The 15,216-nt window shown below is 39.5% G+C and overlaps 1 protein-coding gene across 3 annotated transcripts in view; it reads right to left on the reverse strand.

Annotated features, from left to right (window-relative positions):
* Positions 1-975: 975 nt before the first annotated feature.
* ZSWIM9 (zinc finger SWIM-type containing 9) overlaps positions 976-15,216 on the reverse strand; it is a 47,723-nt gene continuing 33,482 nt past the window's right edge. For all 3 annotated transcript variants that reach the window (XM_089678535.1, XM_089678533.1, XM_089678534.1), the window contains 4 exons: positions 13,422-13,627; positions 9,919-11,023; positions 7,071-7,151; positions 976-1,563 (listed from right to left, as the gene is read on the reverse strand). In XM_089678535.1, the coding sequence (XP_089534661.1) occupies positions 1,540-1,563; positions 7,071-7,151; positions 9,919-11,023; positions 13,422-13,627 (1,416 nt within the window). In that variant the 3' untranslated portion in view covers positions 976-1,539. The remainder of the gene's footprint in view (positions 1,564-7,070; positions 7,152-9,918; positions 11,024-13,421; positions 13,628-15,216) is intronic.

Consider the following 15,216-nt stretch of genomic DNA (forward strand, 5'->3'; position numbering starts at 1 on the left):
TCAACCTGCTGATCATATTAGGAATTCAAGAACAGATAAATGCATACATAGATATACAAAACAGCAAAGGACAGTATAGAGAAGAAGAGAGCTCATTAAATAACTGAACATCTAGCTAAAAAGTCCAAGAACAGCATGGCTGCTGGTAATTTTTTAGAACTGGATTTGGTCTTATTGCATCGATCAATTTCCTGCTGAAGTGTAGAATCCATAAACAGGAACAAGTTCATCATGCTAGACTTGCTGATTACTTTCAAAAGGGAAATACATTTTCCTGCGTTCTTTGGACTTTTGTTTTTTATTTTATTTTGCAAGCACCCACCCATTACACTGCAGGAAACGTAATCATTCCTCAAGAAAAATTATCTTTTTTGATCAAAACTGCAATTCTTTAATTCACAGGAAGGAAAGAAATTTGGAGTTGGCACCAGTTCAGGAATAAAATGTGAAGGGGATCACAAGTCTTCTAATGGGGACACCTGTTAAAATGACAACTAAGGTGGAATTGTTTTCTATTGTGTAAATATTTGAGATGGCACTGAATACTCCACATGCCAGAAGAATGTGCTCCAGCACTGTGCAGGAGGAGATAACATTCAGGTAAAATGGCCTAACTAGTACCTACGGAAGCCACAGCCCCAGGTTAGAATTTTTTTTTTTAGTTTTCTTTTAATTGGTTATTTTTAGATTTGAGTTAGTGTGTTTTGAGGGGCACAGTAATAAGTTGAATTTGCATTTTATGTAAGGTCTGCTTGGAATAGAATTTGTTATAAGACATACCAGGTTATACAGTTGTATCTCATAGCCGATCAGCAAGTATTCTAGCTGCTCTGCCTAATGTAGAATGGACAAATGGATGGTACAGAAAGCATAAGCAGAGAAGTATGGGATATGATCATAACAAAATGATCATAACATATGATCATAACAAAATGAAACAGCAAGCATATAAAATGTGAAAAATGTATAAAGAAATTACTTTAAGGTGAATTTTACTATAATGAATCAAAGCAAATAATGAAAATACACAATTTTTTTTCTTTAAAGACCAAGCATATAACAGCAGTCATGATTAATTTACTTGTAAAATATATACTTTTCTTTAATAATGGAAATAAAAGCAACACTTAAATAAAATTTTAGGAGAAAAATACTAAACATTATTAATTCCCGGGAACACCTATGCATGGCATAAGATGTCCCTTACTAAATGTTTGAATAAAAGTAAATATTTACATAGAAAAGCCCCTAAAGTAACTAAACACATTAGCTTTCTAATAAAACAGCATTGTTTTAAGTGGAAAGAAAGACTCCAACAACAGCATCTGGAAAACAATCTATATTTACATGCACTCCCAAAATACTGACTATAGAGAGGAGAAAGAATCGTAGAAAGTTAACAGTAAATCAGAAACTGTCAGGTGACCTGACAAGCCCAATGCCATGATCATGTTCAGAGATGACAGACTCCATTCATGCTTCAGATCAACCAGAAAACACAGCAAGCGCAGGATGGACATGAGTCGAACGAAGTGTCAGTTAACATATTTGGTCCATTTGCTTCTGTTGGGACAGATGGAAGATGAAATAGTGTAAGTACAAATTTTTGAAATAGAAAAAAAAAAAGTCCTCAGTGTTTGGTATGCAGTGAATCTACTAATGAAAAATTCTTACTGTAAGTGTGGGCAAAAAGTCAGAATTTTAGGAAATGTATAACAGCTGCATTTGATCCATTATAACACTTCATTGCCTTATAGTCAATGACAAAGCTACAAACAGCTTCTGAATATATCCCAGCATTTTCATTTTTCAGGGATTGTTCACAACAGAATCCCCACATTCAGTGTTTTCACATGCGTGTTTACAATGCTTCATAATGGAATTAGTAATGCGTTCCAGTGCCTTTTTTTCACTTGAAAAATCTTTGGACTTTAAAAAGTATGCTAGCATTTTCTTTAGGCCACTTCCTGCTTCTTCCTTGGGCTTGCCTCAACATCTACCCAGGTTTTTTCAGCCATCTCCAGATATCCACAGGAATCTGCATACATTTTCTACTAAACCAAGAAGTGGACAGGGGAGCATGAATCGCCAGAGGAGCCAAATTAGAAGTTACCGATTATTTCCTCCCCCTCCTGTTTATGTGCAATCTGGTGAATTCACATGGGTCTTGGTGAAAAACAATGCAATGTGCTATACTTTTTTTTTCTTAAAGCATTGGAACTGAACGCAGTGGTGTGAACTAGGGTGACCGGAAAACAATTTTATAGTGCATGTGTTCAAGATGCGCTTAAATGCATCTGAGAGCATCTGCTGTGAACAATCCCTCAAGTGCACCTGTGCTGGGCTGCACAACAAAGTCATCACACTACCTGCACTCTTATGGCAAAGATGTCACCACAACTTGGACCTGCCCACCATTGCTAAGGGAGCAACACTCAGTATCGCAGCCATGGATTACCAAGTGGTACAGGGAACTGCGTTGTCTCCCATGCTCCACCTCCTGAAACAGCAACATTAGCAAGAAGCAATGGGAGATGCCGTCTCCAACCCAATAGGTGTGTGACTAAAAGTGAAATGCAAGCACTTCTCACTGCTATAAACATTCTCCCAGATATATGAAGGAAACAGTGCTTTGACATCTACTTTTAAGGAGACCCAAGGATGGAACATAAAATGGAACTTTGCGCCAATCATCTGATCTAAAGCTTCAAAGCCTTGGCAGCTGTAATGTAATCTGGTAACAGATAAGACAGTGCCAGGCCCATATCATGGAAGCGTAACTGGGAAACCTTTCTTTGGCTGCTTTTGTGAACATTCACAAAAGTGTGGTGAGGTCTAGAGCAGAATGAAGACTTCTATTCAGCTGAAGCAGCCAAACTGGAGCTTACTTCTCTTTTCAGGTTTGGCTGAATAAGTAACACAGCTGAGTGCTGGGACACTCAGACTTCTAGTATACTAACAGGAAGTGACATCAGTGAGAATCCCATAAACACAGTATGTACCAAAGTCGTTTCTGCCAACAATCAAGATGTGTCTAAAGTTCACCATACACATTACAAATCTCTCCGGCCAGTCTTTGCACAATCTCCTTAGATTTACCAAAACTATATAACATAGGGACCTACTTAAACTATCCAAGCAAGCAGGCCCTTGCGCTACTTAGTTGTTGGTAGGTCTACTGGAGATTCACAGCAAGATTGTAACGTATGGAGAACTTACCAGGCCACCAGCACACCATGCTGCTCTTTAGAAGAACATTTCGTTAAGAAAAGAGCTAATGGTGTCTCAGATACTAACATCTAGAGGTGAGCTTGACTTTGTCATTAAAAATCTTTTACTATCCACTGAGACTTGGGGCATTTGACAGCAGAACCCCTGAGTGTGCCATGGTGCCAGGGACAACCAAGGAATCCCTCCCATTTCCTCTTTTTTTGGCTACAGTACAGGAAGTGAAGGTACATTTCCCCAATGGGACACAGATGGCAAAAAAAAAAAAAAACATCCCTTACTCTTTCCAAAATGGAAATGTTTTTCCATTAGCAATACTTTCAGGTTGATTTGAAAAGAAGTCAAGCCTCTATTTACAGCCTGGGTTTAGGACCGAAGGGACTCTACAGGAACTCTTTAGCAGAGGTAGTTTTTTTAGGCCAGGCTCATTACAATTTGTTACGTAGTATCTCATCCAACTTGCATTACTGAAACACAAATCACTACACTTCACAATATACACTGTGGGTGAAACTTGTGGAAAATTTTTGAAAGTAATGGTCTAATGGATCTGAGGACAACAAGCATAAAGATGAAGACATCTGGCCCAAGGTCGACCATACAACTCTTCTATATACAATCAGTTCCCAAGAATTCTTTTAGTGAAAGGAAATTGTATTAGAAAAACATTAGCTCAAATTCCACATTGTTTTATCCAGCATTTAATACCAGGTATGTGGTTCACACTTAGCTTGGCACAGGATGAAATTATTGTCTTCAAAAACTACGCATTAGGGTCAGAAGTAAGGGTATTTAGCTCAACTTTTAGGTTTAGCCCTCGTTCACTCCAGTGCATCTTTGAAATCGTGCTACTTTAGCGAAATTTCAAAGCTGCAGATCAGTGTGATTTGCACTGCCGATCTGATTGCAGCTCGCGACTTCATTTAACAGACGTCTAGTGCAGGAACCTTTTTCATAATCACCGAGACATGAGCCGTGGTGAAATGAACGGTTCCATTGCTGGTAATGGGACGCGACTTGTCATACGATTTGAAACTGTAAAATCACATGACAAGTGACACTGGTGTCAACCAGGGCTAAAGGTTTAGAGTAATATTGGAGGTAGGTTAGGTCATTTTAAAGTGATTCTAAAGGTTTAATTTTTTTTTACAAAAATAACAAAAACATGAGCACTGCACAGAGCAGGTAAATATGACATGTTTGTTATTAAAAAAAAGAAAGGCCTTCAATATCACTTTAAGGGTTCAACTTCGTGTTTAGGGCTTAAAAGAGGGACAGTTAGATGTTTAAGTGTACATTATAGAGATTGGTTAGGCATTGTGTATTTATCTTTCCACTTTTTTGCCATAAAAGCCCCACACTAAACTTTTAACTCTAAAAAGGAACCACATGTTTTACTGAACACAATACTATGGTTTATCCCGCAATTAACTCCTCACAGTTGTACAGTAAAGATACTGCTTGGTGTGTCTGACATACACATAGCTGCTAGAGAATAAATCTACAATTTCAGTATGAAATGAGCACAGTAAAGATATGACCGAGTAAAACCCCAAATAAGCTTTACTGAATTTAAAACCAGTAACCTGCACAAACATCATATTTTGTCTTCACCCATTTTTATTTACTGCAGGTCGCTACCACGCCCACAGTCACCCAAGTGAAGCAGAAAATGAATTGGTTCTTCCCTAATGAAAAAAATGGCTGCAACGCCATCTCCAAATTTAAACAGGTCTGAGAACTCTGGATTGACCATCATCTTCTAAGCCTACTTTGTGCGCATGTTATCAGACCTCTGACAGATAACTCACCAGCCTCAATGTTATTGGCTGTAGGGATCCATCACTGGTTCCACCGCCCTTCCTTACTTGCCCCTGGTGCCCCTTCCCAGACCTTAGCTTTCTTCCTTTTCATTTTTCACTCCTCCTCTTTGCCTTTTCTACCACTTACCATGGGAGGACAAGCTGGCCAGAACATAACCCTGTTCCCTCCATTTCATTCATCTGCCTACTGACTATCTCCACTCTACACACCAATGCCTCAGGAGTAGGGATACTCCCAATACGTAATTTATTGTCACTTTAAGGTGTTTCAGCTCATTAGGAAAGCAATTATGTGACTGCTCCCACTGGGGTCACCTGCATTTTATTGCTAGCAACTTTTACTGTGCTTTCTCAATGTACGCTTAAAATAAAATATCAATGAAAGCAAGTAAAAATGTTAAAGTTACATAAAAGATTTTTAGGTTAACTTAATAGCTTAAGAATGGAAAATACAATGTTTCTCTTGAAGGAAACATTCAAATTATTAATCAAAATATAAAAGTAGACTGGACCAGCTGGACTTCAGCTTGTTCAGTGTAATCTAAGTCTGAATTATGTACTTTGACACTATAGCACTACATGCTTAATTATGTATCTACACAATCCTCTATACCAAAATAAAGGTTCCATAGAGCTGCCAATTCAGAACACTGTCCGTTCAACTACAGTTTTAATTTGCTTGATAGTAATAGTAACACACCGTATATATAGTATGTTGCTCACTATGCAGAAGGAAGCTTGATATTTGTGGCCTTTAAAAGTGCATCTTAACCACAAACACAAAATTTAATATAATATGGTTACCAATCCATAGATGTGGTGGCTACATTTGTCTTTTTAAAAACTCCCACCCACCCCTTCATCTCCTGCCCGTTTTATTTTAACCTGATGATTCAGCCAGCAACACATTGAATGTCTTAGGGCAGTTTCACTCACTGCTCCACTATCTATGAAGCAGCAACTTAGCCACCCTTGGAAAGCAGCATTGCAAACCTGTGGAGAGGGCTGTGTTAGATGGACTAGTGGACTTAAATGGCCTTTACATAAGTGACTATCAATAGGCTTGCTGGTCGGATCAACAGGTAATATCACTATGCTACAGAGGGAACACAGAAAAACAAAAACAATCCTGTATGAAGGCTACTGACAATTAGCATCATATATGTTATTTTTTTTATTCTGCCCACAGTTCCTCTTTAATCCACTGCTTTGGTATTGGAAACCTATTGGAATACAGTGTTCGTGTATTCTGTGCAACAACTATACCAGTATTCAGTAGAGATATAGTATTCAACCAGTAGATAGCAGTGTTTATAAGTTTATAGCTGCGGCTATGGTATACTCTGTCTTTTCTGTGACTAAAGTTTTCTGCTTCACTGCAACAAGGAAAAAGGAAATTGTATTCAGAGAAAAGAGTATACTATAGATGCAGCTACAAACTTGCGTTTTGAATTTCTAACAAAACTCATTGGAGTGAACATGTTTTGTGACATCCTCATCATTTATTCAGTAAAGAATTGTTCAACCAGTGTTTACAAGTTTCTAGCTGCATCTATGGTATACTCTCTCTGAAGAAAATTTCCTGTTTCCTTGTTTCAATGAAGCAGAAAACTTTAGTCAGAGAAAAGAGAGTATACCATAGATGCAGCTATAAACTTATTAACACTGCCATCTACTGGCTGGACACTATATCTCTACTGAATAATGATGAGGTTGTCACAAAACAAGTTCACTGCAATGAGCTTTGCTAGAAATTCAACACTCATTGGGGTGAATGTGTTTTGTGAGGTCAGGCTTTGTTATGTCACAGAAAGCAAGTCAGCTCTGAACAGTGGTAGCCTTAAAGCCCTTTGTTGGAGTTGTTAAAAGGGAGTTCTGAGCAGGGAGACACCACTAATCAGTTCCAGTGTCATCGTACTAGCGCAGTACAAAACACAAAAGCACATTTGTAGTTTGAGTTGTAATAATTTATTTGATTACTTAATTGGTGTATTTAGAGTAAACAACAATCCACAATACCTCATCTGTAGAATTTTCTGAAGAAGCAGTTGTATGGAGAGTTCCTTCATTAATGGATGTCAACACAGGAGCATCTTGTCCCTTTAAAAAAATGCACACACAACAAGAAAGCTTTAAACAAATATAGGCATTTTGTAAAAGAGCAGATAAGCTATAAAGCTCACCACATACTTTCATTCTGGCTATACAATCGTATTGAGATTAACTATGTCGCTCCAGGGCCTGTCTGGCTGGATACATATTGCTTACAGTTTAGGAAGATCCTCCTAGTCTTGGTAAATCTAAATCAGATGGTAACATGTATGGTGAACTCATACACATTACACCGCCATAAGTACAACGTTTTTTCCCTAAATGAAGTTTTTGGTAGAGCAAGGCATGGTTAAAGTCGTATTAACTTCTCACACGCACACATTCCCCAGGAAACCACTTCCTAATATTTTTGTCTAATCACTTAACAGTTTAGAACTTCCAAAGCTGCAGGCTCCAGCTTTCTCAGCAGAGAGTAGTTCACAAGAAGAAGAAATGGGACAGCACAGCCTCAAGCAGCTGTCAATGTATTAGATTTGGAGGATGGAGGAGCAGGGACAGAGAATGGGAGGAGAAGAGGAGTGACTTGTTATCTTAGGCTTAGAGGAGGTTTCTTTGTATTGATACACACAGTATAGGGACACTTGACTCAAGTTACATCCCGGAGCACACATACAGGGGTGGCTCTAAAGGACCCTGCAAGGAAATGTAGCCACCCTAAAACAGGAAAGCTTTGGCAGTTATATGGGACCAGCTGTAACTAGAAGAAAAACAGAAGAAGCTTTTAAAGAAACATGGTGCATTTTTCAGCCCCCACCCCTCTTCCCCTGACAGCTCTGTTGTGGTGTGGACAGAAAACATAAAAAACAATGGTTTTCAGATTTCTCTTTGCAGAGATCTGTGTTTTTCAATCGCACTTGAAAAACGCAGGTCTCCACAGATGTGTGAACAAGCCCTTAAAGCCCAACCACAGTTTATTTATTAAACTTTCTCCTTTATAAATGGAAAAAGTTGACTGCATGATATTTGCCCTTTTAAAGTTTCAGTGCAGCATCCTCTGCTGGTCTAGCACCTGTCCTCTTCCAAACGGATATCCAGCTTTACACACACTTATACATGAAAGCTTAGCCTGTACTCCTGCAGTGGGTGAACTGTGAACGATTTAACATGTTACCACTTCTGTGGCCTGATCTGCATCTTTCACCGTGAGGACAGTGACAATGTGCTGAGAGATATTTATTTCAGTGCATAGGATATTGAAGGTCACGTGACTCCAAGAAACAACCTCTCAGACAGTGCTTGCCAAATTTGCTTTGAATCTAGGTGTCAGCTAAAAAAAGTTAGGAGCAAGTTTTTTTTTTTAGCGTAATGTGGGTTGTCAGCGCCTGGGGCAAGGCAACTTTTGGGCAACAAGCTTCACGTGATGCGAATTGCCGTGTGACAATCACGGCAAAATCACACGTTTTAGGTGCCATTGAAAATAATGGCACCTAAACCTGCATTTTGTACTCGCAGCAATTCTGCCGTGATCCCAAAACGCCCAGGTGTGAATAGAGTTGCCCTGGTTTACACATATATGATTCCGGATATGTTTCCAAACTTACAAATGCGCACGACAGGCTAGATGTTATGTGTTCCTATTGAGGTGGTTCACACAGGTGAAATCCACACGCATTGTGTTTCGAATGCCATTGCGATAAAGGTCCTGTGTGAGTTTGTAGCGGCGTGTTCCAGACACGCAAGTGATAGAGTGGCATGCAGAGATAAGTATTAACATTGGATTGCTACTGACAGGATGCGATTTTGCATTGAGGTCAGTGGAAGGCAGTGTGTGAACCCAGGCACCAGGATGCAAGTTTATGTTGACATGGAGACCTGGTGCCTGGGATCTGTCGAGCCCTGCTCTCAGCTACATTCCTTAGCTCTGACCACTGCATGTGGTATAGGTAACAAAATATATAAGTTTATATCAAGCCAGGACAGCCAACTATAATGCCAAGTAAAACATATTTCTTTTTTGGATAGAGTGGAGGGAGGATAACACTTGTCAGGTTTTTATTGCTGTATGTGCCCCTGGTAGGGAGATTCACCTTCACCATTTGTCCTGTTTACCTTTATCATTGAAAGTGAAAGATTTTCCAAATTTTGGGTTGTTTCCAGAACAGGAATAAAGTAGAAGTCTTCAAATGGGGACACTAGTTTTGGTGACCCTGGTGACAACCAGTGATTTCCTAACTTTGGAGGGTTTCCCCTTACATTCTGTTTTGACTATGGGACAGAAAGTTCCACTCTAAGCTTACAGCCTTTAGTAATCTGAAATATACCTCAATAAACACCAGCAGTAAAAGTGGGCATTGGGTTTGGTCACAGGCACAAGAGTACCTAACTGTGTGATTAAGGCCATAGGCCCGGGTCAGTTGCACATCTGCATGGACATTAAATATGATAGACAATTTTTAAATTGTTGAAAACATAAACCTGAGTTTTCGAATTAAATGTTGAATACAAACATCAGCCAGACAGATATAGAAACCAAAGAAGGGGTTTTAAAAGGTGCTAAAGCATATGTATTTCCAGCAAAAAAAAATTAAAAAGCACATCCAAACTCAGCAGGCAGCTGTAGATCATTCTGCATGGTGAAGATGGATCAGTGATTACAGAGATGCCTAAAAAGTGACTTTTAGATCTGCTTGGAAAAAAAAAAAAAAAAAAACCTGCACAACTTGAGTAACAGCTGGATGGTGGTAATTTCCAGAGTTTCGGGATAAACAGACATCTAGTAAGATAATAATATGCAGCACATCTATTAGAAATTTACCTGATTTGATGTAGGTGAAGGAGCAGACTTTTCATAATCACAGAACGATGTGATGTCAGCATTCTGAAGGTGTAGCCCATCAGCTGAGCTCTTCACTGTGCTGCCAAGTACAGAACACAGACATTGATACAATGAGGGCATAAAGCCCACTTCGGCTTTAAGCTTTGCATGATTCGCAGAAACTAAATCATATAAATGCCGCTCAGACTCTTCAGTCCTGTTATCCTTCTTTACCCACATTTTTCTGCGAGGGTGCCATGTGTCATGGTAATATTTAAACACCTCTGCTGGACAAATAGCCTTCAGGTCATTCAGATATCGGTCATAGACCTTAACTGAACATGTCTGAGAAATGATATGAAGGAAGTTCTTGATCTGGGCCTCAGACCTAGTATCCAAGTAGGATATACGACTGTACAAGAGATTTAAAACTGCCTGCATACAGTATCTCACATGGGCATGTGGTAAACGGCTTTCCAGGTTAACTGGTTCTAGAATATCAGGGTTGATGGTTAAATGTTTTACCTTTTTAGTTAATGTGGGAATAATCTCACAAAGCAAACCTGTAAGGAAGGGAATGATACCGTCCAACTGTTTTTTAGCAATGCAGTAAGCACATGGGATCCATCCTTCTCCCTTCACCTCACAAAAAATGGTATACAAGTTAAAACTTGGGCTGAATTCTGTAAACAAATCAACGAAGAGATTTTCAGGATGATTCTGAGCTCGATCTCTCATAGCAGAGGTCATTAGAAAGATTTTCTTCACATGCAATTTATCCTCCACAAACACCAGCTTGACTTTTGCATCTGGATCTGAAAAGAAAAGGGACTGCAGCTCCGCGAGAACTTGTGTCCGGTCTTCAAATGCACCAGAGCGGAAGCGGAGAAGCCTTTTTAAATCGCTTGGTTCCAGAAACTTTTTAGATATGTTGTTTGCCACCTGTGCTGGCAATCCTACAGCAGCCGAGGACTTAAACTTCTTCTCGGGAGGAGCATCGCTGGAATCTTCCATGACATGACTGTGATTTGGGCTGCACTGTGTGACAATAAGTTTGTCTTTCTGGGGACCTCGTGACAGCTCAATGAATGCTGGGCAGTTTTTCCTAAAGAAAAAAAAAAATCTTCAATAAATACCTTTAAAATGTAACAGGATTAAAATTTGAGTAAAATAGTCCCTCATGAATGATTCAAATGAAAGAAGAGTTCCTACTCTTTGATACTCTTTCACTTCCTGTCCATTCTAAGAGATTGCCTTATATAGTATTTATTTTATTATTTATTTCAGGTACTTATATAGCGCTGTCAATTTACACAGCGCTTTACATAACTACCACGGTGCTGTTGGGTGCTGTAGTAGTTCATAGATTCTTCGTGTCAGTGTAAAATTGCCTGCCTGTACAAGGAAAGCAGACATATTACACTGACAGTCTGCAGGAGTCCTGCATGGCAACAGTAATCTGCCGATAGCTGATGCAATGCTTTCCAGGCTCCTAAAACAAACCAAAAAAAACAGTAAACGCACATTTCTTTTATTATTACTACTACTACTACAGGTACTTGTATAGCGCTGTCAATTTACACAGCACTTTACACACACATATATATTGTACATTCACATCAGTCCCTAACCCTCAAGGGGTGTACAATCTAAGGTCCCTAACTCACATTCATACATACACATACTAGGACCAATTTAGACAGGAGCCAATTAACCTACCAGCATGTCTTTGGAGTGTGGAAGGAAACCGGAGTACCCGGAGGAAACCCACGCAGGCACAGGGAGAACATCCAAACTCCAGGCAGGTGGTGCCGTGGTTGGGATTCAAACCAACGACCCTAGTACTGCCAGGCGGAAGTGCTAACCAATTAACCACTGAGCTGCCCATAGTAGGTTAAGTGGAGTGACAGTGCAGCCCCCTACACACCGCATACACGAGCCATTCCTATGCTCCTCTCATCAAACATACATCAATCCTATCCTTCTTAAATGGATCACTAAGTAAAGTTACTTTCTCCTCCTCTAGACAAGGCATGTTACCATGTCACTCTCTGTTCAAAGGAGAAACACCCATTCTGCATCAATCACTTCTTGTGGAGAATGCCATTATGTGTAAGTAGTAGAATCCACACCACTCACTCAACTATCTCTGTTATCTGCTTGTACGCCATGCTTAACACTGGCTCTGTGCTACCACGCTCTGCTTTTTATCCTGTGTGACTGTGAGGGGGCACTGCCTCTTCTCATGGATATTAATTCTTTCCAGTCTTGAGCTATGCAGAGGTCAGTCAGTAGTCACTGGTGCACAATGACCAGTCTTGAACCTCTTGAGCTCCACTATTTTGTGATTAAATGTCACATTTACAGCCTGGGGCTGCCATTCTTCCTTGAGCTGTGGTTGACTGGCCTGAATTCTGATGGTGTTTGCATAATTGCAGGGCTAACACTACCTTGCAGACCCAGTCCCATACCACCAATTTACTTTTAGCCCACATGCACACTAGATAATTTTGCTTATAGGGGCATCAGGCATATTTTTTTTTCCAGCCTCTAAACTGCCCTGCATGTTAGCCTAGGTGTCTATGCACACATGGGCTTTTAGCAGCATTTAGTGGCAGGAGCTTTTAGAGGCAGTAAAAAAAAAAAACGTCCGTGCAAACAGAAGAAGCAGAGTTTTGGCAGAAAAATGGCTGGATGCTGCTAAACACCCCTAAACGGGTCTAAGTGCTTGGTGTGTTTAGCACTTGAGGGTTTATTCAATTAATAACCAAAATAAATTATTATTATGGCCAATGAAATTATTATCCAAGCTCTTGACACCTGTAAACATGCCTAAAAGCTTATAAGCGCTTTAGACACTTTACAGCTCCATGCACAATATTGTATTTAAGCTCCTAGAAGCTATTATAATTTTTTTTCCTGCTCCTAGATACAAAATAGTGTTCTTCTATATGTCCATACACTCTACTGTAAGCTATTAGCGTTTTTTGAACTGCAGCATCTAGGAGCAGAAAAAAAAAATTGTCTCCACACAATATGTTTTATCAGGAGATAAGAGGGAGACACTGGAAGAAGGGGAGGATCAGAGAAGTCAGGATCAAACAGCGTTTGTACACAAAGCAGAGGATTACCCCCTTGGGTTCCACAGTGAGTATAACAAGCATGCTTTACTGCATATCCAGACTGATTTTACTCTTGCAGGTTTAGTAACACCAAGTTATACAGGAGCATTCTAATGTGGTGATAAAATCCAGCATGCTTTTAATAACATACACTACACACACATTGTATAATGAATATTGTTACATCCCATGATGTCTCCTGCTCAGATGAGGACAATTTTGCTTTTCACATCAACAGCATAAAATATTAAAGTAGAATGCAGTGTACATACAGTGAAAAATATGCACTTTGCTCTTCTGTTTGGCAGGGCTGATATCTCATTTATGATATTTCAGCTCTGAGGAAATTATCACACCATACCAACTGTAGTTTTGTCATACCAACTGCAGGAAAGTTGTGCCCAGCTGTACTTCAATATTTCGGAAATGCTTCGAATGTCGGGTTCTTCATTACTGCCCTCCTCTATGATTGAAGATGAATGCAGAATGTACTTTTCTTTACTCCATTCTTGCAGGAAAGCGCAAAAGTCATCCCAGCTCTGAAACTCCCTGCCATTTAATTGCATATTTGCAATGTCTTCATAATCCTGTGAAAAAAAAAAAATGTTCAGGGACTTCTGGCATTTGAAGTAGGTTTTTGGGGTCTCAAGCACAATGCCTTTCATGGAATGGAGCAGCAAATAAACCACAAACCCCCTTCTGCATAAAATGTATGCTTTTTAATTTAACTCCACTGTACTGCCATTTATGAAAATGATTGCTTATAACAGCGACCACCACTAGATTTCAACAACTAAGGTCTCATTCACAATGGCATCAAATCTGCATTTAAAGGACATTTCTAAATGTATATAAAAATTAGGGATTCACCGAAATTTCGGCCAAAAATAGCCCTATCGGCAATGTGCCGAAAGGAAAAATGTAGCCGATACAGGGGACTGTGTACTACAGATGTGAGAGGAGGTGTCGGTGGAGAAAGACAGGAGAGGAGCAGTGTATACGGTCACTGGCTGCCTATGTCAGTGCCTGTTTTTAAATGTAATTATCGGCTTTTTTGTTCTTCACTATAGCTCAGAGAAGGAGCTGTCATTCTCGAAGGGCTAAAGGAAACAAAGGGGTGGGGTCACACAGTGACCCCGCCCCTTTGTTTCCTTTAGCTTTGGGGAGAGCGACCGCTCATTCTTGGAGCTATAGTGAAGAAAAAAAGCTGGCAATTACAAATCAAAAACGGTATTGACATATAGGGACAGCCAGTGAGGGAGCCTCTCTGTATACACTGCTCCTCTCCTTGTATACACTATGGTCCCCTACGTGATAGCAATAAAATCATGTTAAAAAAATAAAAATATACATTAAAATAGGAAAAAAAAAATTGGAGCCTCCCCACCCCCACATATGCAGACATTTCTGTTTCGGTTTTCGGCCATGTGCATTCTGAATTTTTGTTATTTGTTTTGGCACTGGAATTTTCATTTCGGTGCACCACTAAAATGTAAGAAATATTTTTTTAATGGTGTCATTCACATTGAGCATTTTACATGCGTTTAGTTGTGTTCAGTTTAGCTGCATTTAAAGAAAATTCAATTCTGTGCCTTCAGGATCTGATTAGACACGCTAAACATTGTAAACCCATTTTAAAGCAAGAACATCTAAACACAAGAAAGTGATCTGGGAAGCGCAGGGTTATACTTCCTAAATGACTTCTACATTTAGAAAAGCTAAACACAAAGTGCCAGTATGAATAAATGCCAAATATACAACACGCTGTGTGCTCATACCTCACTCATAAAATGAAACAGAATGACAATACAATCTGCAATACAAGTCCTTAAAAGCTGTATAAAAAATAACCCAACAGTTAAATGTTCACAGCTATCAATCCTCAAGTCATATCTTTAGTGTTTTGCCAATAAAAAAAAAAGGCAAAAAAGTGCTCCAAAAATGATTCATGCATCAGCTGAGCTCTCCCTCTGAAATAGGCAGAGCCACCAATGTTATGGACCACACAAATGTGACTGCAAAAGGTGAACCACTAGGTACATGCCAATACTGTGTGCAAATGTTGTATTTAAACTAATTCAGTTAGAATAGCCCATTCAATGGATTATAGTTATTTTCTATCCTGGCATTCATATTTTGTACATAGCTGGCTGTCTAGCTAAACCCATTGGTTGCC

Source organism: Staurois parvus, unplaced genomic scaffold (assembly GCF_062004578.1).
Source record: "Staurois parvus isolate SC_StPar_1 unplaced genomic scaffold, SC_StPar_1.0 ptg000207l, whole genome shotgun sequence".
NCBI lineage: Eukaryota > Metazoa > Chordata > Amphibia > Anura > Ranidae > Staurois > Staurois parvus.